The 22,949-nt window shown below is 55.0% G+C and overlaps 1 protein-coding gene across 2 annotated transcripts in view; it reads right to left on the reverse strand.

Annotated features, from left to right (window-relative positions):
• The window catches only part of STX1A (syntaxin 1A), a 304,457-nt gene that overhangs the window by 16,662 nt on the left and 264,846 nt on the right, over nucleotides 1-22,949 (reverse strand). For both annotated transcript variants that reach the window (XM_054008657.1, XM_054008658.1), the window contains exon 7: nucleotides 1,781-1,854. In XM_054008657.1, coding sequence (XP_053864632.1) covers nucleotides 1,781-1,854 — 74 coding nt within the window. The remainder of the gene's footprint in view (nucleotides 1-1,780; nucleotides 1,855-22,949) is intronic.

The following is a 22,949-nucleotide window of genomic DNA, read 5'->3' on the forward strand; positions in this document are numbered from 1 at the left end:
TATGAGTCTATGATTCTAAGGAGCTGCAGCTCTAGCCACTCAGGGGATGCTGGCTACTAGAGGGACTGAAGTGGGGCAGCAGTAACAATGATGGGACTGTACGTTCAGGGCCGGCTTTAGGAAGTGCGGGGCCTGATTCGAACAGTTTTGACGGGGCCCCGGCAGGGATGACTTAAAAAAAAAAACCCACGTAAACAAACATGTGGGGCTTGTACTCACCGGGCGGCGCTCCTAGTCTTCGGCGGTGGGTCCTTCGCTCGCTCCAGGTCTTCGGTGGCACTGAAGGACCTGCCGCCGAAGTGCTGCCGAAGACCCGGAGCGAGTGAAGGACCCGCCGCCGAAGTGCCGCTGAAGATCTGGACCGCTGCCGGGTGAGTAAAAATTAAAAAGGAGCCTCTAGCCAGGGAAGGGATTCTCGGCCACTTGCCCCAACCCTGGCAGCTCTGCCACTGGGCGTGGGGCCCTCTTAGGCGCGGGGCCCGATTCGGGGGAATTGGTGGAATTGGCCTAAAGCCGGCCCTGTGTACGTTGCTATCTAGTGACCCAGCAGGGCTGGAGAGACTGTGGAGGGAGCAGTTTCCCGGTGCTGATCCTATGCCAGTGAGCAGAACAGTCAGTGCTGGCATCAGTCGCTTGCACGTGGGGAGAGTAAATCCAGGGCTCTCGTCAGTGACACTCACATACCTGGGCTCCATGTGGGAGCTGCAGAGAAAATCCGCGCCAGTATCTTAAACCCTGACTTCTTGGTAGGCATCAAGTGACTTCCAGGGGACTGGCAGCAGAGGCTCATTGTCACAGATCAAAGGGCTGGCTCATGCTATTTACTGGGACCGTTGGTCAGTCATTGCTTCCGGGATCCCCAGCGGCTTGCAGGTCCTGAGAGCTTTCCAGGGGGCCTAGGAGGGTAGGCTTTGCTAGCTGCCTTTGCCCAGAGAAATACCCCAGCAGCAGGGAGGGACAAAGAGGAAAAATCAGACTTCCTCCTCATCTCACCTCTGCTGCACCCGGGGGGGCTGGTTTGTGATGGGCGCACAAGCCAGGCAGCGCTGGAGCGTATTACTAAGGAAAGCACGGCCAGCTGGGGCGGCACTGGCCTGCCGTAACAAGCAGAGCAGCACGTAGGGCCTGCGTGGACGCGTCCATGAGTTCAAGCCTGGGGAGAAGATGCTGCGACGAGGCTTGGAGTGGTGTCTGAGCGTGGAGGGGCAGAGGGGAGCATGACATGCTCTGCACACCTGCTGCAGGCAGGTTAATACTTGGCGGCCATTTCATCACTGCTAGAAGCCTGGGCTAACACAGGGCTGTCTCCCTGTTGTAACGCTGGTGCTACAGGGCAGAGAGGACCTGCCAACCATGCCTGAGCTTAGCCGGTGCCCCTTCCTCCCAGTCTGGAGTAGTTCACCCCTGCTGGGGCTGCTGTGTGAGCGTGTTCTCTGGCGCCTTGTCCCTGCTGCAGTACTATGGAAGAGATGCCCGGATTTTCCCGGGATGCTCTGATAACACGCAGAGAGTTAGGCAGTGCGGTGGGTGCAGACTCAGCAGCTCCCTTGCAACATGCTCGTGCTGTGAGGAAAGCTGCTGTGGACACAATCCGACCATGCTGACAGCAACCTGGGTCAGTGAATAGGGTCCAGATGGCTGCAGCACACCCTCCAGTCAGGCTGGGGCTGGGGCTGGGGTTCACTGCACACAGGGGCTGTTGTCAGAACCATCCTCTTAGCGAAACTGAGGGCTGAGGTTTAAGCGTGGGCTTGAGAGGGAGAAATCACCAGGCACTTACCCCAGAGGAGAAGATGGCTGGATTCCCGCTCTCCAGCATGTCTTCCAGCTCCTCGCTGGTTGTGGTCCTGCCAGCTGCAATGAACACAGAGATGGCAATAATCAGGAGGAGGGCAGAAAGTAGCTAGGGATCTCCCAGAAGCCCCTGTCAAGCTCCACACAGCTGTGGGGTATAGATACAAATACTACAGGCCAGATCTGCTTTGCGTTGGCAGAGCAGATAGGACGTGCTCCAGCCAGTGAAGCACAGAGTCTGCTGGAAGGCAAAGCAAGCCAAGGCCTCCAATGAGCTCTTGAGAACAGTTCCCCTATCACTAGCTGGCCTGGCGGCCAAGACCCCTTACCTATAATGGAGCAAGGAGCTCCGCCCATTGCATGAGTCATCCCCTTGGCCAGTGGACAACGCTCTCCCAGTGGTCGTGGGATCTGGGATCTGCCACATTGTGCTAGCCCGCTGGTGTTCATGCTCGTGTGGCTATATGAGCACAGCAGCTCCCCCTCCCCTTGGGCAACATCAGCCAGAGGAAGGGGAAGTCCTGACCCAGCCATGCCCACTGGCACCGTGCAAAAGCTGAGCCTAGCCAGGGTTTGCTGGCTGCTGTATGTCTCTATGGTGCCCCAATCACCATGATATCATGGCACAGACTGGGGCCAGTCACACATCCAGATAAAAAGAGCAAATCCACCACACTCCCTCAGCTTAAAGGTCATCTTTGAGGCGGAGTGACTCCAAGCCTCTGGTCCTCACTGGGGTCTCCTGCCCCCATGGTCACCCCACTGTAACTGCCCCCTCCTCTGACTCCTGGGAGGGCTCTGGTGACACTGCACAAAGGGGGATTACACTTATGGACTGTCAGGGTCAACTCCTGGCCTGGCAAGTGTCCTGAGCAGTGGGTTCATAGGCCCAGGGCAGCTGCTTTGAGCTACATCATGGGAGACCATCCGATTCCCAGTGTCAGAGGAAAGCGGGATCTTCCAGGCTGCTGCGGGGTGGGACTGTTGCTGTCCTCTGCCCTGGCAATCCACTGGGGCCGCTGGCAGCTGACACAGGCTCACAGGCTTCTCTGGTTTACAGAGAGCTGGGGGCCAGGACACAGGGCAAGCAGCACACGTTCCCCACAGCTTGCTCAATGCACCCCACAGCTTGGGGGAAATACCTGCATAGCCCCCACCTTTTCAAGGAATACAAGGGCCAGGCACACATGGTCAGTCTCTTTCTGTCCAGCACATTGGACCACGCATGGAGTGGTTTCCCTGCATTGCCTTTGTCCCTTTTCCACCTCTCCTCTTCCCACCCTTCTCTTTCTCACCCTGTGCCTCCTCCTTTGCCCCCTTTCCTTTCCCAATGTCTCCCATCTCTCCTCCTTGTGCCCCCCACTGGTTCCCCTGCTCACTTCCTCCCTGCACACCCGGCATGAGACACACACAGACCTAGCAGCTGGAGCGCTCACCCTGCTAGCCAAAGCCCAGTAGCAAAGGCTGAGATGGGGTGTCCAAATGGGCAGGGGTGGGGTAGTGCTGGGATGTCACAGCCCCTCGCCCTGCTCAGGTACACATGGAGCCCTCTGGCTGCCAGAAGGGAGTTGGACCAGACTCTCCCTCCCTCTCCTTCCCCTCAAACCCTGGTACCTGTCCTTGTCTGGCCAGATTGGGCCCTTCCCACACCTAGGGGTGCTGGCAGTAGTGACAGGACTTTCCATCAGCCTCCAGGCTGGACCACTGCACCTTGCTACACAAAGCCTGCCCCTGGTGCCCAGCTCATACACAATGTGGGTTGGGTGGGCACATCAGACTGAGGGTACCACAAACTCCACTTGCTTCCGATTCATGTCAGGACTAAATCTGAAGTCCTGACCCCCAACCCCTGAGCTCTTAGCAGACAGGGAGCTGGTGACGTCACAGATCTCCTCCAGCTTGTGGACCCGCCGAGACAGCTCGCCTCACAGGGAGGATGCCCCTGGAGAGAGGTGCTGAGGATAGAGTGGCAGCACCACCCTGCTCGGAGCCCAAGCCAACGGGCACTCAGGCAGGCATGGGAGGAGCAGGCTTTCCACACTGTGCAGGAACCTTCTGGAACAGAGGCTTGGGGGAGGGATAGCTCAGTGGTTTGAGCATTGGCCTGCTAAACCCAGGGTTGTGAGTTCAATCCTTGAGGGGGCCATTTGGGGCAAAAATCTGTCTGGGGATTGGTCCTGCTTTGAGCAGGGGGTTGGACTAGATGACCTCCGGAGGTCCCTTCCAACCCTAATATTCTGTGATGATAATAATAACATATCAGTTCAACAAACTGCTCCATCAGCATTTTATCAGCATCACCCTAGTGCCAGTTCCTACTGCCCCCCAGCCACTCCTTCCTTCCTGGGGCTCAGCAGTACCTGCTGCCACAGAGGCGATCACCCGTAGCAATCCACGTCCACATACTCAGGCACTCGGCAGGGGCTGGTTCTCATGTCCTGGGGCAGTCTCAGAATCCTTGCGCTTTGCGAGCAGCCCGGTAGTGTAGCATTTCTCTCGAGCACCCCGGCCTAGGAAAGTGTGGCTAGCACTCTGGGCACTTTGTCATTAGGCGTTAGGAATGTACCTGCCTGTGGGTTCCAGTTTCACTGCGTGACTCCTTGGGGAATTCTGCAGAGCTCAGAGCCTGGGAAGGCTGGGCTGTGTCACGGAGCCACCTAGTACCAGCACTTTGGCTGGCCCCGGGGCCGGGGGCGGAGGGGGCTGAGGCAAGGCCTGCATTCCCAGCAGCAGGACTGACAAGTTCTTCTCTCCCAACACAGGAAACTTCCTGACCAGCTCTGAAAGAGCTTTGCTTAGTTCAGGCCTTGACGCCAGCTCCTCATCTCGAGTAAATCAGCCAACCTCTGCTGAAGGCAATGGAGCTGTGTTGATTTACCCCAGCTGAGGATTTGGCTCCCGGAACAAACTGAAAATTTGCCCTCGTCAGCTGTTGTTACGCTCCGGCCCCGCCTGGTATTTCCGAGCACTCCAGCCTGGGAGGCGCTGACTGCTGGGCCCTGTTAGCTCTTGGGGCTGGTTCTGCAGCACAAGAAAGAGCAACAGTCACCAGCACAACCTTCTCCTCGGAGCTGGCCCACCCGTGCAGAGCTGCCGTGTCCACTGGGGCTAGCAGAAGCAGGCAGCTCCCAGAGGCCCCACTGTGTTAGGATGTGTACAAACACAGAGCAAAACCAGCTCCTGGCACAAAGAGCATGGTACTTTTCCTGCTACTATTTTCAGTATTATTGTGGATCTTTTACCCACAAAGTACTCAGATTCACACTCAGTGAAATGCAGCTGCTTCTGGGGTGGCGGGTAGCAGCCAGCTCAGGCACAGAACACGCTACACCAAGGTGCTCTCCTATTTTGTTAGCAGACCTAGGACTGGCGCGGGGAGGGCGCAGAGTCACCTGTAGCCCGGCACAGAGGAATTTCCCACACACAGGAGGTGGAGAGAGTGGGATCGACTGTGACAGCAGCACAGGAGGGCTGTGAAATCTGCCCCGCTCAATCAGTGGGGCATGTTGGGGCCGAGACAACAGGAGTCTGAGCAGAGGTCAGAGGACACATCTGCTTTACCGTTAGCACAATCTTCCTGAGCAGGGTGCGGGGAAAGGCAGAAAGGTTCCTCTGTCATGCTTGATACCGCCCAGGGCCGCCTGCCCCAGTGCAGCGCAGGGAGAATTGGGGCAGGTCCCATCTCAAAGGCAGGGGCGGCTCCAGGCACCAGCGCAGCAAGCACATGCCTGGGGCGGCAAGACGCAGGTGGCGGCCTGCCAGTTGCTGTGAGGGCGGCAGTCAGGGAGCTTTCGGAAACATGCCTGTGGGAGGTCTGCTGGTCCCGCGGCTTCGGCGGCAATTCGATGGTGGGGATACCGATGGCGCGGCACCAGCGGATGCTGCCGAATCGATGTGCCCAGCCGCCAAAAGCCGCCTGCCTGCTGTGCTTGGGGCGGCAAAAAACATAGAGCTGCCCCTGCTCAAAGGGCCACATTAGGGTCTGAGAAACATGTAAAGGACAGTTTAGGCTCATCACGTGCTGCATCCTAGCAATGTGTGGGCAGCTGGCACATTATCTCCAAGCTGGGCTCTGCTAGCTCCGGGTGACGCCCAGGCCGCCCGGCAGTGGTCTGGGCCTTCACCGGTGCAGGCGGGACTGAGCCATGAGCACTGCTGTGAATGTTAGTGGGAGTCCCATGGCAAAATCCCTGCCCACACAAGGAAGCTCTGTCTCCGAATGCCCCCTCCCAGGTCCCTGGTAGCCAGTGCTCGAACAGCGCTGGGGTGGTGCCATTCTGCTGCTGCCCAGCTGGGCTCAGAGAGGAGCCTGGCCTAGTGGGGAGGTGCACGCCCCCTACTGGCCTTTCCCAGCTGAGACGACTCTGGGGAGTTCCCCACACTGGGCCTGGTGCCCCAAAGGGCTTCTTCAGTTCTAACTGCCGCTGCTCACTGACCCTGCACAGCTCTGGGCTCTGATGGGAAGGGAAGGAAAGGTCCACTGTAACTGGCTGGCGCCCCTCTGCAGCACAGCCCTGGGAGCTGAACGAGCTGGACAAGGCCTCCGCGCTGCTCTTTCCAGCCGGCGCTCCGCACCCGCTCCCCACCCTGTCTCGCAGCCTGCCTGGAGATGCCCCGTACAGCACGCTGGGTTCTTCTAGCAGCTCACAGGCGGCACGTTGTACCTTAAGCCAGGCTGGGGCACCTGGGTGTAGGGAGGGTGGGGGCTGTGTCAGCAGCTGTAACCGGCAGCAGGAGTTTGATGGGTCTCTGTCTGTGACATCAGGAGTGGGCTTAGGGTAAAGGAGCTCCCCCCACACACACACTGATGCCCCAGAGCCCTGCGGGATGGCTCTCCCCATGGGGGGGAATGGCCTGTGTGTCATGTGATCAGGGGAGGGTGTGAAGATCTGAGACTCCCCCACTTCTAGCAGGATAAGTGGGAACCTGACCCAAGGAGAAAGGGGCTGGTCCCAAACCAACCTGCCCTCCAGGTGGATAGGGGCCCTAGTTCCAACTGATCCTCGGGGGTCCTGGTCCTGAACCATCCACTAACCCCGTCCCTCAGCAGGACAGCAGTCCCCAGTCCCACTATGATTCCCCTGCCCCAGCTGGTCAGAGGGGCCTTGTACCAGGGTTGCCAATTTCTAATCACACAAAACCAAATACCCCTGCCCCTTCTCCGAGGCCCCACCCCTGCTCGCTCCATCCCCGCTCCCTCCATCGCTCTCTCTCCCCCACCCTCACTCACTTTCACCAGGATGGTTGGGGTGCGGAAGGGGGTTCAGGGTTATTGCGGCTTCCAGGAAGCGGCCGCCAGGTCCTTGCGGCCCCATGGCATATCGGCGGCCAGGAAGGCTCTGTGCGCTGCCCTTGTGCCCAAGGTGCCCTTGGTTCCTGGCCAACGAGAGCTGCAGAACTGGCATTGGGGCGGGGGCAGTGTGTGGAGCTTCTCTGGCCACCTGTGCGCGTAGGGCAGGGGTGGCCAACCTGTGGCTCCGGAGCCACATGCGGCTCTTCAGAAGTTAATATGCGGCTCCTTGTATAGGCACTGACTCTGAGGCTGGAGCGACAGGCGCCAACTTTCCAATGTGCCGGGGGGTGTTCACTGCTCAACCCCTGGCTCTGCCACAGGCCCTGCCCACTCCACCCCTTCCCACCCCCTACCCAGAGCCTGTTATGCCCTCGGTCCTCCTCCCTCCCCCTCCCAGAGCCTCCTGCACGCCATGAAACAGGTGGTCGGGAGGTGCGGGGAGGGAGGGGGAGGCACTGATTGGTGGGGCTGCCTGTGGGCAGGAGGCGCTGGAAGCCGGGGCAGGGGAGCTGATGGGGGGCTGCTGACGTATTACTGTGGCTCTTCGGCAATGTACACTGGTAAATTCTGGCTCCTTCTCAGGCTCAGGTTGGCCACCCCTGGTCTGGGGCTGCAAGGACATTAAAACAGCTTGAAAACTGGACACCTGGCAACCCTACCCTCTACCCACCCTCACGCTGGCAGGAGAGTGAACTCAGCTCCTTCAGCCCTTCCCATGCCCATTTTCAGTCAGTCCTTCTGAGGGAACACAGGACAGGCCACCAGAAGCACGATGCCTGGCCCACACCTTGCAGCTTCAGCAAGGCCCCGAGTCTCCAGCCTTGGGGGGAGGAAGGGAGGTGCAGTCACAAATATGGGGGAAGTGGAAAGCAGCAGCATGCGCTGGCTTTCAGCTGACTCCTCTCTCCTGTCTGGCTCACTCAAGGCAGCAAGCCAAGCTCCAGCACGGCTGCCTGTGACCCTACAGAAGCTGGGGAGGGAGGGACACACATCAATCACATCCTTAGACTGCTAGATGTTGTGACGAAGTGGGGGATTTTCTTGGGTTTTTTTGTGTTCGGTGCGGTTTCAATGGTTTGCATGCGGAGGGGGTGGGACTCAGTTTCCCTGGGTGTTACTGGGTTAACGAGGTGAGGGGAGAGGGAGTTTGTTGTTACAGAGGACTGGAGAGGGAACTTGGGACCCCAGCCAATGGCCTGGAGGATGGATACCCCAGCGACCGGTGACCTGAGATCCCGACCTGGAGACCCAGCTCAGGAGTTGCAGATGGTTCTGGCCAGTGGGCGGACAATGGGCTGCGAAGAGAGGACCCCATGACCCAACCAGCTGGTTCCAGCCAGAGGACAGAAGCGAGGAGAGGAGGTTCCGGTTTACGACCCCGTTTACCTGGAGAGAAGACAATGGACAGAGGTGGGGCCTGGGGCCGGTGATCTCAGATGCCCAGCTGGGAAGCGGGGGGGCTCTGGGCTGGAGAGCGGGAGCAGGCAGAGCCCACCTGGATGCAGAAGACTGGGATGTGCTGGGCTGAGGAAGGCCAGGCCTGAGGCCCTGAGAGTTTCCTGTGCTGTGTTCAACTCTCAATAAACCCTCCTGTTTTACGCTGGCTGAGAGTCGCTCCGGTCTAGAGAACAGGGTTGCATCAACCCCTTCGGGGGTGGAGGCCCGGGGGGTCTATAGCGAGTTGACTCCCTGAGGGGGAACCACGGCGAGAGACAGACGTGCTAAGGCTCAGAGAGGTGCGGCTCCAAGAGGTGGTGGGGCCTGACCCCGAGAGAGAGTGGACCCCTCGAGAAGGGCTGTCGCTCTGGAAGGGGCATCCCCCACGGACCGCACTGGGCCAAGAGTGGGCACAATCTGTGAGTCCGTGACAGATGTCATCCCAGCAGGATGGTCTCCCAGAGCCCCAGGGGGTAATGCTGCCGGAAAAGGGCCTAGCACATGCCGGAAAGGTGACATTTATAGTTAGCTGGGTATTTACCCCACAGCCACCGCCTTGGTATCCAAGTGCCTATGCTGGCTGATGTCCGATAGACCCAATTCACACCCTGCCCTAGGGGGCTGGAACGCCGCACCTCTGCACCATATGCACTTCGGAGGCCCACTCTTGGCTAAGTTTCCTTCTGACCTTTTGGAGGAATATCCCCAGCTCTGAGGAAGGAGGGAGGCAGCAGCAGCAGCTTGGCAGGTAACCAAGGGAGTGCTACAGTTTCCTGCTGCCATCTGAGCCAAGGGTTTGCAGTGCTGATGTCCCTGTTTGGCCAGGCGCTGGGGAAGGGCTAACATGCTGAGACCCTCTGTGCTCCCCAGGGCTGCCGAGAGCGGGTTCGGGCCCCAGTGAAAAAAAATTTTGGGCACCCCAGCAAGGGCGGACCGGCTAAACAGGGCCAATGGGGAGGGGCGGGGGGGAGGAAGGAAGCTGGGCCCCCGGGCCCCCTTCCGGACTGCCGGGCCCCGGTAAATTTGTACCGGCTCTCCCCCCCCCCCCCCCCCCCCGGTCGGCCCTGGTGCTCCTGATGGAGATAGCTGTCCAATATGGCTCCCTAGCGCGTGAGCTTTAACCTTGGAAGCAGCACTAGGAGGATGGGGAGATCTAGCCTGTAGTTAACTCTGCTCTGCTCTACCCAGCTACCCGGCCCCTCCCCGTGAAGGAGCCAGGCTGGACATTGCTGCATCTCCTCAGCTACTGCCCTTGCTATCGGGAGGTCCTGTGCTGAGCGTGCTCGGAAGTGCTGTGCACGTCTAGGCCAAAGCATTCTGCCCGCTCAGCTGCACAATGCTGTGAAATTAACAGATACACTCCCACGCCCCAGCGCGCATCCCTCTGGCTCAGGGTGTATCCTGGGCCCAGGATTTCTTTGGGGGTAAGTGGTTTGTCTAACTGTATCCTCCCTGTTCTGCAGGGCAGCCACCATCAGATCCTTTTCATGCAGCTACAGGAGGGAGATGCAGTAATGGCTCTGCAGGTTACTCATAGACACGCCACATCTAACTACACTGGATTCTTCCAGGCCCCATGACACCAGAGTGCCACGAAGAGGCTCATGTACAAGCCAGGGTTGCTAGGGCTGGGAGTCTCCTGATTAATGGACAGTTTCAGGGAAGGCAGCAGAGAGGGCGCCAGCTATTGGGCTGTGTTAACAATGGGGAAAAGAGCACCCAGACGAGACTCAAGAAGTGACAGCTAAGGAACTGAGAGACCGGAGCTGAACTAATACAGAGCACTCAAATGAGGTTTGTTTAATGAACGAGAAGTGACAGCAAAGGCCAGTGGCTGACTATGGCCATGTCCACACTACAGGGACTGTAGCCGTAGCTGTGCCAGGGTAACCGTGTAGTGTAGACGCAGCCTACAGCGACCAGGGGGTTTCTGTCCTGTAGGAACACCACCTCCCCGAGCGAGCTGACAGCAGCATTCTGCCATTGACCTGGCTGTGTCTAGACTGGGGTTGGGGTGGCGTAGGGCGGATTTTGCACATCCCTGAGTGCTGTAGCTACGTCAGCCTGCATGTTATGCTGAACCTGGCCAGAGTCTGGCTACACAGTTGGGACGGGGACACAGAGGAAGGAACTGACCAAAAGGAGCCCACAAGGGCTGAGTTTATGAGACTGCCTTATTAATGGGGCTTATGGGTCTGACTGCCAAACCCTCTGGACATCAAGAGCCGTACAATGCCCAGCCAACCAACGGCCACCTCCTAGGCTTGCTCTATACTTCCAAGTTTGGCCTACAGAACTAGGTTGGTCAGATATGGAAAATTCACACCTGAGTGAAATAGCCATGCTGACTTACCGCCCAGCGCCGACACAGCTACGCTGACTTACCCCCCGGCGCCGACACGGCTACGCCGACTTACCGCCCAGTGCCGACACAGCTACACTGACTTACCCCCCAGCGCCGACACAGCTACGCTGACTTACCCCCCAGCGTCGACACAGCTACGCCGACTTACCCCCCAGCGCCGACACAGCTACGCCGACTTACCCCCCGGCGCCGACACAGCTTCGCCGACTTACCCCCCGGCGCCGACACAGCTACGCCGACTTACCGCCCGGCGCTGACACAGCTACGCCGACTTACCCCCCGGCGCCGACACAGCTACGCCGACTTACCCCCCGGCGCCGACACAGCTACGCCGACTTACCGCCCGGCGCCGACACAGCTACGCCGACTTACCGCCCGGCGCCGACACAGCTACGCCGACTTACCCCCCTGCGCCGACACAGCTACGCCGACTTACCGCCCGGCGCCGACACAGCTACGCCGACTTACCCCCCGGCGCCGACACAGCTACGCCGACTTACCGCCCGGCGCCGACACAGCTACGCCGACTTACCGCCCGGCGCCGACACAGCTACGCCGACTTACCGCCCGGCGCCGACACAGCTACGCCGACTTACCCCCCGGCGCCGACACAGCTATGCCGACTTACCGCCCTGCGCCGACACAGCTACGCCGACTTACCCCCCAGGGCCGACACAGCTACGCTGACTTACCCCCCAGCGCCGACACAGCTACGCTGACTTACCCCCCAGCGCCGACACGGCTACGCTGACTTACCCCCCGGCACAGACACAGCTACGCCGACTTACCCCCCGGCACAGACACAGCTACACCGACTTACCGCCCAGCGCCGACACGGCTACGCCGACTTACCCCCCAGCGCCGACACGGCTACGCCGACTTACCCCCCAGCGCCGACACGGCTACGCCGACTTACCCCCGGCGCCGACACGGCTACGCTGACTTACCGCCCGGCGCCGACACGGCTACGCCGACTTACCCCCCGGCGCCGCCACAGCTACGCCGACTTACCGCCCAGCGCCGACACGGCTACGCCGACTTACCGCCCAGCGCCGACACGGCTACGCCGACTTACCCCCCAGCGCCGACACGGCTACGCCGACTTACCCCCCAGCGCCGACACGGCTACGCCGACTTACCCCCCAGCGCCGACACGGCTACGCCGACTTACCCCCAGCGCCGACACGGCTACGCCGACTTACCGCCCAGCGCCAACACAGCTACGCCGACTTACCCCCCAGCGCTGACACGGCTACGCCGACTTACCCCCCAGCGCCGACACGGCTACGCCGACTTACCGCCCAGCGCCGACACGGCTACGCCGACTTACCCCCCAGCGCCGACACAGCTACGCCGACTTACCGCCCAGCGCCGACACGGCTACGCTGACTTACCGCCCAGCGCCGACACGGCTACGCTGACTTACCCCTCGGCGCAGACACAGCTACGCTGACTTACCCCCCAGCGCCGACACAGCTACGCCGACTTACCCCCCAGCGCCGACACAGCTACGCCGACTTACCGCCCAGCGCCAACACAGCTACGCCGACTTACCCCCCAGCGCCGACACGGCTATGCCGACTTACCCCCCAGCGCCGACACGGCTACGCCGACTTACCGCCCAGCGCCGACACGGCTACGCCGACTTACCCCCCAGCGCCGACACAGCTACGCCGACTTACCCCCAGCGCCGACACAGCTACGCCGACTTACCCCCCAGCGCCAACACAGCTACGCTGACTTACCCCCCAGCGCCGACACAGCTACGCTGACTTACCCCCCAGCGCCGACACGGCTACGCTGACTTACCCCCCGGCGCCGACACGGCTACGCTGACTTACCGCCCAGCGCCGACACAGCTACGCTGACTTACCGCCCAGCGCCGACACAGCTATGCTGATTTACCCCTCGGCGCAGACACAGCTACGCTGACTTACCCCCCAGCGCCGACACGGCTACGCTGACTTACCCCCCGGCGCCGACACAGCTACGCCGACTTACCCCCCAGCGCCGACACAGCTACGCTGATTTACCCCTCGGCGCCGACACAGCTACGCCGACTTACCCCCCAGCGCCGACACAGCTACGCTGACTTACCCCCCGGCGCCGACACAGCTACGCCGACTTACCCCCAGCGCCGACACAGCTACGCTGATTTACCCCTCGGCGCAGACACAGCTATGCCAGCAGACGAATTCTTTTACACCGTAGTTCTTCATTGGGGGTGGGGGTTTCCTACACCAATGAAAAACCCCTTCCCTCGGGGTAGGCTGTGCCTGCATTACAGGGTCATACCAGCACAGCGCTCCGTAGTGTGGACATACACTCAGTGAGCACTGCTTCATGTCCTTGGAGCATTCCACAGAGGATGTAACTGGAAAGTGGCTGAAAGCCAGCAAAGCATGGGGACAGTGTACCCCATGGGAAATAGGGTGGTGTCTAGCAGGTGCGCTGCTGCAGTGGGTATTCCAGCCCCAGTTATTTAGCACCTTTATTAACCACCTGGAAAAAGCCAAATAACATGTTCTCTGCATTTGCAAACTGCACTGAATCAGGAGGCGTGGCAAACACCAGTCAAAGTGGCGAGCTATTTCAATGTACTTTGCACTGAAAGGTATTTCATCAGGGATCCATTTCCAAAATAATTGACAAACATTAGCTGAGGCTCACAGCGCCCCCTGCGAGTGACTGTAGTATCATCCTAATTTTCCTGATGGGTAAACCGAGGCACGGAGGGGTTCAACAGCTTTCCCCAGGTCACCCAGCCTGTCAGTGCCAGACCTTGGACTGATTCACAGTGCTGATCTCTAGTTCTAGCTTTCACACTGCACTGCTGAGAGTCAAGGTGTGTTGTACTATACACAATGCTCTTACAGCCCATACCTCTGCTTCCCTACCAGTGCAAGGCAGCTTCTAAAATAGCCGTGAGGCTTTGCTCCCAGGTGAGACCCTGTAGAGATTTCTACCACGGATCTGCTCCACTTTCATGTGCTGGCCCTGGAGGTGGGGAGGAGCTTTCCTTGCTGGGCAGACCACACCTGGACACTGACGATGTAATGGCTGCTCACACACAAGCCAAAGCCCATGTTCCGTTGGGTTTTTTCACTGGCAATTTGAACCAGAACAATGGGGTTGCATAGCAGGCCAGGGCAATCATCCATGCAGAGAAGTATCCCGGGTCCAGCATTGGCCTGCACATCATGCTTAGGTAGGGGCCGGTTTTGTTCAATATCTTCATTAATGATCTGGAGGATGGCGTGGACTGCACTCTCAGCAAGTTTGCAGATGACACTAAACTGGGAGGAGTGGTAGATATGCTGGAGGGTAGGGATAGGCTACAGAGGGACCTAGACAAATTAGAGGATTGGGCCAAAAGAAACCTGATGAGGTTCAACAAGGACAAGTGCAGAGTCCTGCACTTAGGATAGAAGAATCCCATGCACTGCTACAGACTAGGGACCGAATGGCTAGGCAGCAGTTCTGCAGAAAAGGACCTGGGGGTTACAGTGGACGAGAAGCTGGATATGAGTCAGCAGTGTGCCCTTGTTGCCAAGAAGGCTAACAACATTTTGGACTTTATAAGTAGGGGCATTGCCAGCAGATAGAGGGACGTGATCATTCCCCTCTATTTGACATTGGTGAGGCCTCATCTGGAGTACTGTGTCCAGTTTTGGGCCCCACAAAAATTGGGTGGGAAAATTGGAAAGAGTCTAGCTGAGGGCAACAAAAATGATTAGAGGGCTGGAGCACATGACTTATGAGGAGAGGTGGAAGGAACTGGGATTGTTTAGTCTGCAGAAGAGAAGAATGAGGGGGGATTTGATAGTTGCTTTCAACTACCTGAAAGGGGGTTCCAAAGAGGATGGATCTAGACTGTTCTCAGTGGTACCAGATGACAGAACAAGGAGTAATGGTCTCAAGTTGCAGTGGGGGAGGTTTAGGTTGGATATTAGGAAACACTATTTCACTAGGAGGGTGGTGAAGCACTGGAATGGGTTACCTAGGGAGGTGGTGGAATCTCCTTCCTTAGAGGTTTTTAAGGTCAGGCTTGACAAAGCCCTGGCTGGGATGATGTAGTTGGGGTTGGTCCTGCTTTGAGCAGGGGGTTGGACTAGATGACCTCTTGAGGTCCCTTCCAACCCTGATATTCTATGATTCTAGGCATCTACCCCCATCTGCTAGCAAGCACGAAGAACCCGACAAATTCAAATTGTTCTGAAACAGCTTTTGTGAAATGGGGCCAGGAATCAACAAACTGAACCTGCAGCTGAGAAGTAACAGGATCCAAAAATGGACACTGCATTACCCTTTGGGAGGGTGGCACTGAGCTTCCTGGACTGTCCATGCACAATACCAGCTCTGCTGAGTATAGCGCCACAGTGGCATGCAGGGCTCAACAGACACTCCTGCAGTGCAACAGGCTGCTCCAGCGTGCAGTCGGGATCCCAAGCCTACACAAGGATGGACTAGGCAAGGGGAGGGCTAAGGGCAGAATGCCTTTTGTATATAAGCAGTCACAGTTTTGGATGGAAGCAGAAGTTTCGCTGCACCAGTCTTGAATGTTGCTGTTTTCCTCCCGGCCTTCTCATGTGGTATTTGGCTTTGATATCTGTACTGGGTGCTGTCTGGCTCCACCAGCTGGGGCTTCCTGCTAGAAGAATAAACTAGGGTCTGTCTGCAGCTCCAAAGCAAATCCCCTTGTGAGAGTCATGAATCCCTGACAGACAGCTGAGGCCGCACTGAAGACTGTCTCCGAAAAGTTCATTTTTCATTGCCTCCTTTATTTCTCTCTTGCCCTAGAGACACTGTAATGAAAAGCAACAGAGGGTCCTGTGGCACCTTTGAGACTAACAGAAGTACTGGTAGCATAAGCTTTCGTGGGTAAGAACCTCACTTCTTCAGATGTTGCTTTTTACAGATTCAGACTAACACCGCTACCCCTCTGATGTAATGAAAAGAACAGCCCCGGTGCTTTGGAGCGCCTCTCTTCCTGTTCCTTATTCCCCATTTCAAGTCACAATCCCGTGTTTGTGACATCTTAACCTGTTGCTCTGGAGAGGATTATGATGTCACAGACATGTTTATGACTTCAGCTGGGCACTCAGAAGCAGATTAACCCCAGGCTAACAAAGATTTTATTGTAATGCTGTGACAGTTTGGGAATCTGCCGGTGGGAATTTACGAATTTCAGTTAGATGTTACGGACTCTCCGTTTGCTCATCCCCTTATGGAGATCTCCTATCTGGTGTTAAGGGTGGGGTGACTGGCACCTCGGTGTCTGCCCCTGAATGCCCCATCAACAACTGAACAACCTTGCTCTAACAGGACAATGGAGACTCCCTGGAAGGATTTGCTAATGCCTTATATGGTCCCACCCCCACTCTGAGGCAAAAAGGGCTGGGCATGTGAATGCTGCTTGGCTAGGGCATGAGCTCTTCTCTCATTCGCATGGGATTCAAAACTACACTGGTAAGCAGGAGGGACCTGTGCATGCTTGAGCAGAGACCATCACCAAAAGACAAGACTGGGCAGGAGGAGACGGGGTGCAGAAGAATCCAGGACTCCCTGGAAGACACTTAGACTCAAAGGACTCTCAGGAGGGGTGAGGAAACTGAGCCAGGATCTTACATTCAGGAGCTTATTTTTCTGGAAATCTGTCTCTCTCTTTCTCTCTGAACGAAGTGTGCGTGGGTTCAGGAATTCCGTTGCAAAGTGGGTGTTACACTGTCCTGAGAAACGGAAAGCCAGAGGGTCCCCACTTGTGGTGGAACTCTGGGAGCATGCAGAAGCGACTGGGGAGGAGGGGAGCAGCCTCTGGAGAGCCTGCACTAATTTCAGGGCCTAGGCAATTGGACTGTGGGTCACTCCTGGAGTGTGTGCCTTGAGCTAGTGCTCAAGCTCTGCCCTGCCCCAGCCAGCCGAGTGCATGGATCAGTACAGTGTCCAGGAGGAGGAGCTCATCAGGGTCAGAACAAATCCAGATGGCTAAAATTTTCACAAGTACCTATGTCCCATTTTCAAAAGCACCTCAGTCACTGAGGGCCAGATTTGTAAAGGCATGGAGGTGCCTAAAGACGCAGATGGGCACTTGGTAAGATTTACAAAACCATATAAGGCACCCACAGGCTTTCAAAAATCCCACTACACATCTGTCTGCACCTTTAAGAGACTATATGTCTTGAAAAATCTGGCTGCTAGTAAGCTAAGTCCTATTGATTTTCCCTGGGATTTAGGGTCTAAGTGCCTGGAGTTTTGTAACTTTTATGCAATATCTGTAATCAAACAAGGGAGAAGAACTGCATACCCATCACAGAACAGTTATTGCTAAATGGAATGGCTTTGAAATTGAAGGATTGGTGGGTGTTTAATTCTGAAAGAAAGATGTCATGGAAATCAAATCTGCCACACAATAGTTCTGCCCCTCTGATAATGGTGAAGGAACCATTTAATAGGGTGTTATGCAAACATCAAAATGAGAAAAGAAAAGCCTACAAAATGTAGATAAAGTAAAACAAAAGAATGAGCGAGAAAGAGAGAGAGAGAGAGATAATGAATGGAAAAGAGGGAGCCAGAAGGAAATAGACTTAAGGAAATCACAGAAATATGGGGCTGGAAGGGCCCTTGATAAATCATCGAATCCAGCCCCCTGCACTGTGGCAGGAGCCCTCTGCACTGTCAATCCCCAGAGCTGGTTGACTAATGGAATACATTATTTGCAAATTAATTATTTGTCGAGTGACAAGGACTCACAAATAATGTATGTTACTAATGGTATCTGGGCATCTACAGAACTAGCTGAGTATATTTGTGATTAATTTAACAACTGATGGAAAAAAATCAGTGAATGGACTATCTGTGAATATTATTCAACTGGCTCTCTAAATAATATTAAATATACAATACTGAGCAGTGAAAGGGGGACATGAAACTATATAAATACAATTAAAAAGGCAATTGGGGAGGCAATGAATGGGCACTTGGGATGCAGAGGGAATGGGACCTATGGGATCTGGACACCAAATTTGCATTAAAACTAACCCCAGCTATCTTACCCTGCTATGCAGAGCAGGATAAAAACTCTTTTCTCCAGAAAAGCAACACAGAGTCCTGTGGCACCTTATAGACTAACAGATGTATTGGAGCATGGGCTTTCGTGGGTGAATACCCACTTCATCAGACGCATGCTACCCCTCTGATACTTTTCTCCAGGACACTGTCATGAGAACATCACTGATGTGCCTCGCCCAGCAGAGTGAAGGCACAATGCCATGCAATGGGAACTCTTCCTAGTTCTGAGATGAAGAACCTGCTTCTGGATGATGTGATGGCTTCTGGATGAAGTTCCAGCTTTGACTCTGGTAATTCAGGCCAGAGCCAGCTCCAGGCACTTTTTAGCTTTAAACACGTCTGTTATTTCTGATCTGCGATTACTGAAAGGATTCCTTTGTTTGTAGGAGAACTGCTTGGCATAACGACTGTAGATGCTTCCAGGATCTTTCAGATCAATGCGGTATAACGCTGATTTAGCTGGTGTGTTCTGCCAGTCATGACCTGTGTTATAACTATAAAGGGAAGGGTAACAGTGTACAATACTATAAAATCCCTCCTGGCCAGAGACACCAAAATCCTTTTCCCTGTAAAGGGTTAAGAAGCTCAGGTAACCTAGCTAACACCTGACCCAAAGGACCAATAAGGGGACAAGATACTTTCAAATCTTGGTGTGGGGAAGGCTTTTGTTTGTGCTTTGTTTTGGGGGTTGCTCGCTCTTGGGACTAAGAGGGACCAAACATCAATCCATGCTCTCCAAATCTTTCTGAACAAGTCTCTCATATTTCAAACTTGTAAGTAACAGCCAGGCAAGGCATGTTAGGTTTATCTTTGTTTTCTCAACTTGTAAATGTACCTTTTGCTAGAGGGTTTACCTCTGTTTGCTGTAACTTCGAGCTTAAGGCTAGAGGGAGTTCTTCTGGGCTCTTTGAATCTGAGTACCCTGTAAAGTTATTTTCCATCCTGATTTTACAGAAATGAATTTTTACCTTTCTTTCTTTAATTAAAAGCCTTCTTTTTAAGAACCTGATTGATTTTTCCTTGTTTTAAGATCCAAGGGGATTGGATCCGGACTCATTAGGAATTGGTGGGGGAAAGGAGGGGGAATGGTTAATTTCTCCTTGTTTTAAGATCCAAGGGTTTGGATCGGTGTTCACCAGGAAACTGGTGGAGAAGTCTCTCAAGGCTACCCAGGGAAGGGAGTTAGTATTTGGGAGTGGTGGCAGCAAAACCAGATCTAAGCTGGTAATTAGAGGTTCACATGCAGGTCCCCATATCTGCACTCTAAAGTTCAGAGTGGGGAAGGAACCTTGACAACCTGTCTGGAAACCTTTGCATGCCGCACATTACTCACAGGGTCCTCAAATGGAAGTGCCTCCTTCCCTCCCTTCTGCTCAGAGGGAGGGCTGATTCATCAGTGCAGACCTGAGCTAGCTCTACAGTGTGTCTTGTAGCTGTGCTATTTCTCTCCTTAATATGCTAATTATTAGCCCAGGCGCTGACTGCGCCTGACTTGCTTGATCTGCTGTGACAGGCCTCAGTGAGTTTGTTCCAATACTCAGCTTAGGATTCACATTTTGGAGAAAGCCCTAAGAATACCCTGTACTTCTGCATCTCAAACAGCCGTCTAGGTTGCTGGACACAGAGTCAGCTTGATTCTCTTGGTGTCTTGGTTTTGCTGGAGTTGGAGGGGGCTATGACTTTTGGACCTTCAATCTAACACATAAGACAATAATTTATAAATACAAGAAACAGGAAAATATGGAGAGATCAAAACCCCCCATCACCAAGAATCCCTGACCTGGATACAGGTTGAGTCAGCACTTATCCATGCAAGGCAGCCTGAAGCTAGTCGCAATCTTCTGGGGACAGTATCCTCAGGTTAGAAAGACACAAATCTCTCCTATGCTCCCAGGCCTGTGCGTCACACATCACCCAGTCTGTCTGTTAGTGGGGGCACCAGGGAGATTTGGGCCCTGCATTTAGGTTGGGTATAATCCATGTTTTACCAAGCCTGTGAGCAATACAAATCTTTCCATGGTGTATTTGTAATTCAAATGCAAATAGCTTTTGGTTCAGATGTCAACATCCCCTCAATGTTTGCAACCCAAACATACAGCCAGTGTTAGTGCAGCAGAACTGGAAAGGGGAGATCTCCCACCTGGGGAGCTCCACTGGTGGTAGAGCGAATCAGGGCTCAGGCGTTTGTACGCTCTTAGCATCTGTGCAGGGCTAACACAGTGTTAAAAATGCGGGTGGCTTGTCTACACTTGTGCTGCCACTGGTGCAACAGTGTGAGGGTTCCTCAAACCTGCCAGTGGAGCTGGGAACGTACAGGCAAGCCAGAGTGATGTCTCAGTGAGAGTGAGGGTCTTAGGCATGACTGCCCTCTGCTCTGCAGTTCCAGAGCTCCCCAAAGAGCCCTCGGTGGACTCCCGGTGGCTAATGGGATTGTTTAAATGTATTGTATAGTGGTGGAGGAGACAGAGTTTTACCCCAGCAGAAGAGAACCCCCTCCCTGCTGCCAGAAGGCCTGCTGCGAGTGCCCAGTGGTTAAGGGAGCCTTCCTCCCTTCGTTTGCAGTGTCTGTTCTCCACGCCAGACACAGCCTCGGGTCACTGAATACCTCTTCAGACCTCCCCGGCAGCACAGGGCATTGACCACTCAAGGCTTCGTTTTCAGCATACTGCCCCTTTATTGCCTGCAGCTGCCATTTTGTGAGGCAGAATTAATGCAGAATGTTACTGGGATGTCAGGGGGTGAGTGGCCCAGTCAGAGGCATTGGGTCCAGCCCCATCTGTGACTCAGTCAGCTCTCCTCCCAAGGTGTGGAAAATCAGTCACCACATGACAGGAGTGTCCCGGCTAAATCAGTGCAGGCCTGGGGATAAAAGAGAAGCCTCCTATGAAGCAAAGGGGAGACGGCAGAGAGCCTGTAAAGGAGAATGCCAGCCAGCACCCCCAGGAAAAACGCTTGCAGGGCTCTTCAGCTTAGAGATTTGTGATGGAGGGGCCAAGGAGTCTGCACTCTGCAAAGACTTAATAAGACCCCTCCAGGGGGAGGTTACTTTAAGTATTCTGCCCTGGGAGCAAGTTATTGCAAGAACCACCAGGGTGTGTGTGTGTGTGCGCGCCTGCAGAGCCGTGCCATGCCACAAGGGGGCGTTCTGGGACAGCCCCCTGCTACATGGGTACACATGCACCGGGCATGCTCTTGCTCGCAGCTAGAGCGTTGTTCCCTCTTACTCTTTTCCTTTTATCCAAACGCTGGTCATTCAGGTCCAAGAGGGCAGGGCTACAAACTCCTCCTCGGTGTAAGCCATTGTGAAGTGCTGATGAAACACAGAAGTCGAGGCCTTTATCCAGCCCTCTTTTCCCGTTCTCAGGGAGCAGAAATCAAATTAGATTTCAAATGTCATTGCTCCTACCCGGCAAAGCTGAAGAGGAAATAAGAGCATGTCATCCCCTGTCACAAGTAGCACGTAACGCTCAGACTTCACAACGCATTAACTTAAGGAAAGCTCCTAACCAAGGCCAACTTAGATTCTCCCTGTGCAATTTCAATAGAACCCAGCTGAGGCAGGAGAATGGCTCTGGAGGAATTTGTCTGGCTGTCATGAATTCCATGTATCTAAAAAATCTCCATGACATCTGGTGTCTTGGCGATTTTGGGGGCAGAGTGAGTGAGTGGGTGGATTGGCGTGGGGAGAAAGAGCAGGTGAAGTTGTTTAAACTGTGTCTAATGCGAATGGCCCAGAAAACTGCTCTGGAAGTGATTAGAGAGTGGGGGATCAGTCTCCACGCTGCAGGGGCTAAAGGATCAGATTGAAGGAGTCTGAAATGACCAAGCACTAGACTAGACCATCACAATAGACAGGACATAGGAGGGCAACAAAAAAAAGGTGTCCACTAAAGTCATTAAGTCAGTGTTTGTGGGACATAAAAATACCAGGAGGACTATAGAAGGAGGCAGAAGTCCAGTGGTTCTGATGTGCTCCTCTTTAGAAGCGTGTTTCTACAAAGATAGTTTGATCCTTATAAAACACTCCTTACTGAAAACAGTACCACACTATGAGCCATAATCTCCCAGCTTACAATGGGAATGCTGCAGAGCTTGGGACAGTTACTCTTTCATAATTAGGGTAGTCTGTGATTTTCAGGTATTTGCCAGGATTTTCCTGGTTTGTGATGTCACCACCAACACCCGGCCCTGCGCTTCCCTGCCATTTACCACGACAGATCTACATTGCCAGATGGGAAAATCTGCCCATGGAACTGAAGTCCTCCATCCTCATTGTGGCTGAGAGCTATTTCTGTATCTGTCCACCAACCATCTTTCCTGAGAAGAGTGAGGGGCGGTGTGAGAAACAGGCTGGCGCTGACAGAAAAGGCATCTGTCACAGAAATCAAAAGCAGAGAGGAGAAGCTTTAACTAACTGTCCCAGTTTCCAGTGCAGGAAGAAGCTGCAGTCACTATCAAACTCACTCGCTTTGCTGGAAGGAAACTCAACCAGTGTTTTTGGAAAGGCCGAGAAGTAATTCCCCTGATGTTCTAAAACATGAGCTATTTACAAACTCACCCTCCGCGCTTCCTGCGCTTCTTATCTGGGGATCTGGCAGCTGAAAAATGAAAGTTCAGGAATTGACTCAGCTTTCTGCTCCCTCCACATCCCAGCAGAAAGGGTCAGGTTTAAAGGAGCCTTTTCAAGACCCTCCATACGAGCGGCACATGCTGTAGCCCCTCGTATGGAGCCCAGAGGAAACTGGAGCCTACCCTTCAGCCCAGCTGTTCCAAGCAGTGCTTCTCACATTGAAACTGAATGGGACTGGTGCTTTGTTAAGTTTTTGTTCCTGGAGGGTTTCCGAGTAGAGGAGCAGGCCCGCTGACAGCAATATCGGGCCTCAGAGCCAGGGCCATCCCTAACAGGGTGCGGGGCCCAGGGCGGAAGTGATGAATCCATCATTTCCAGGACCGACCCATCACTTCCGGGACCGACTACGCTGGCCAGCCCGC

Source organism: Malaclemys terrapin, chromosome 18 (assembly GCF_027887155.1).
Source record: "Malaclemys terrapin pileata isolate rMalTer1 chromosome 18, rMalTer1.hap1, whole genome shotgun sequence".
Lineage (NCBI taxonomy): Eukaryota > Metazoa > Chordata > Testudines > Emydidae > Malaclemys > Malaclemys terrapin.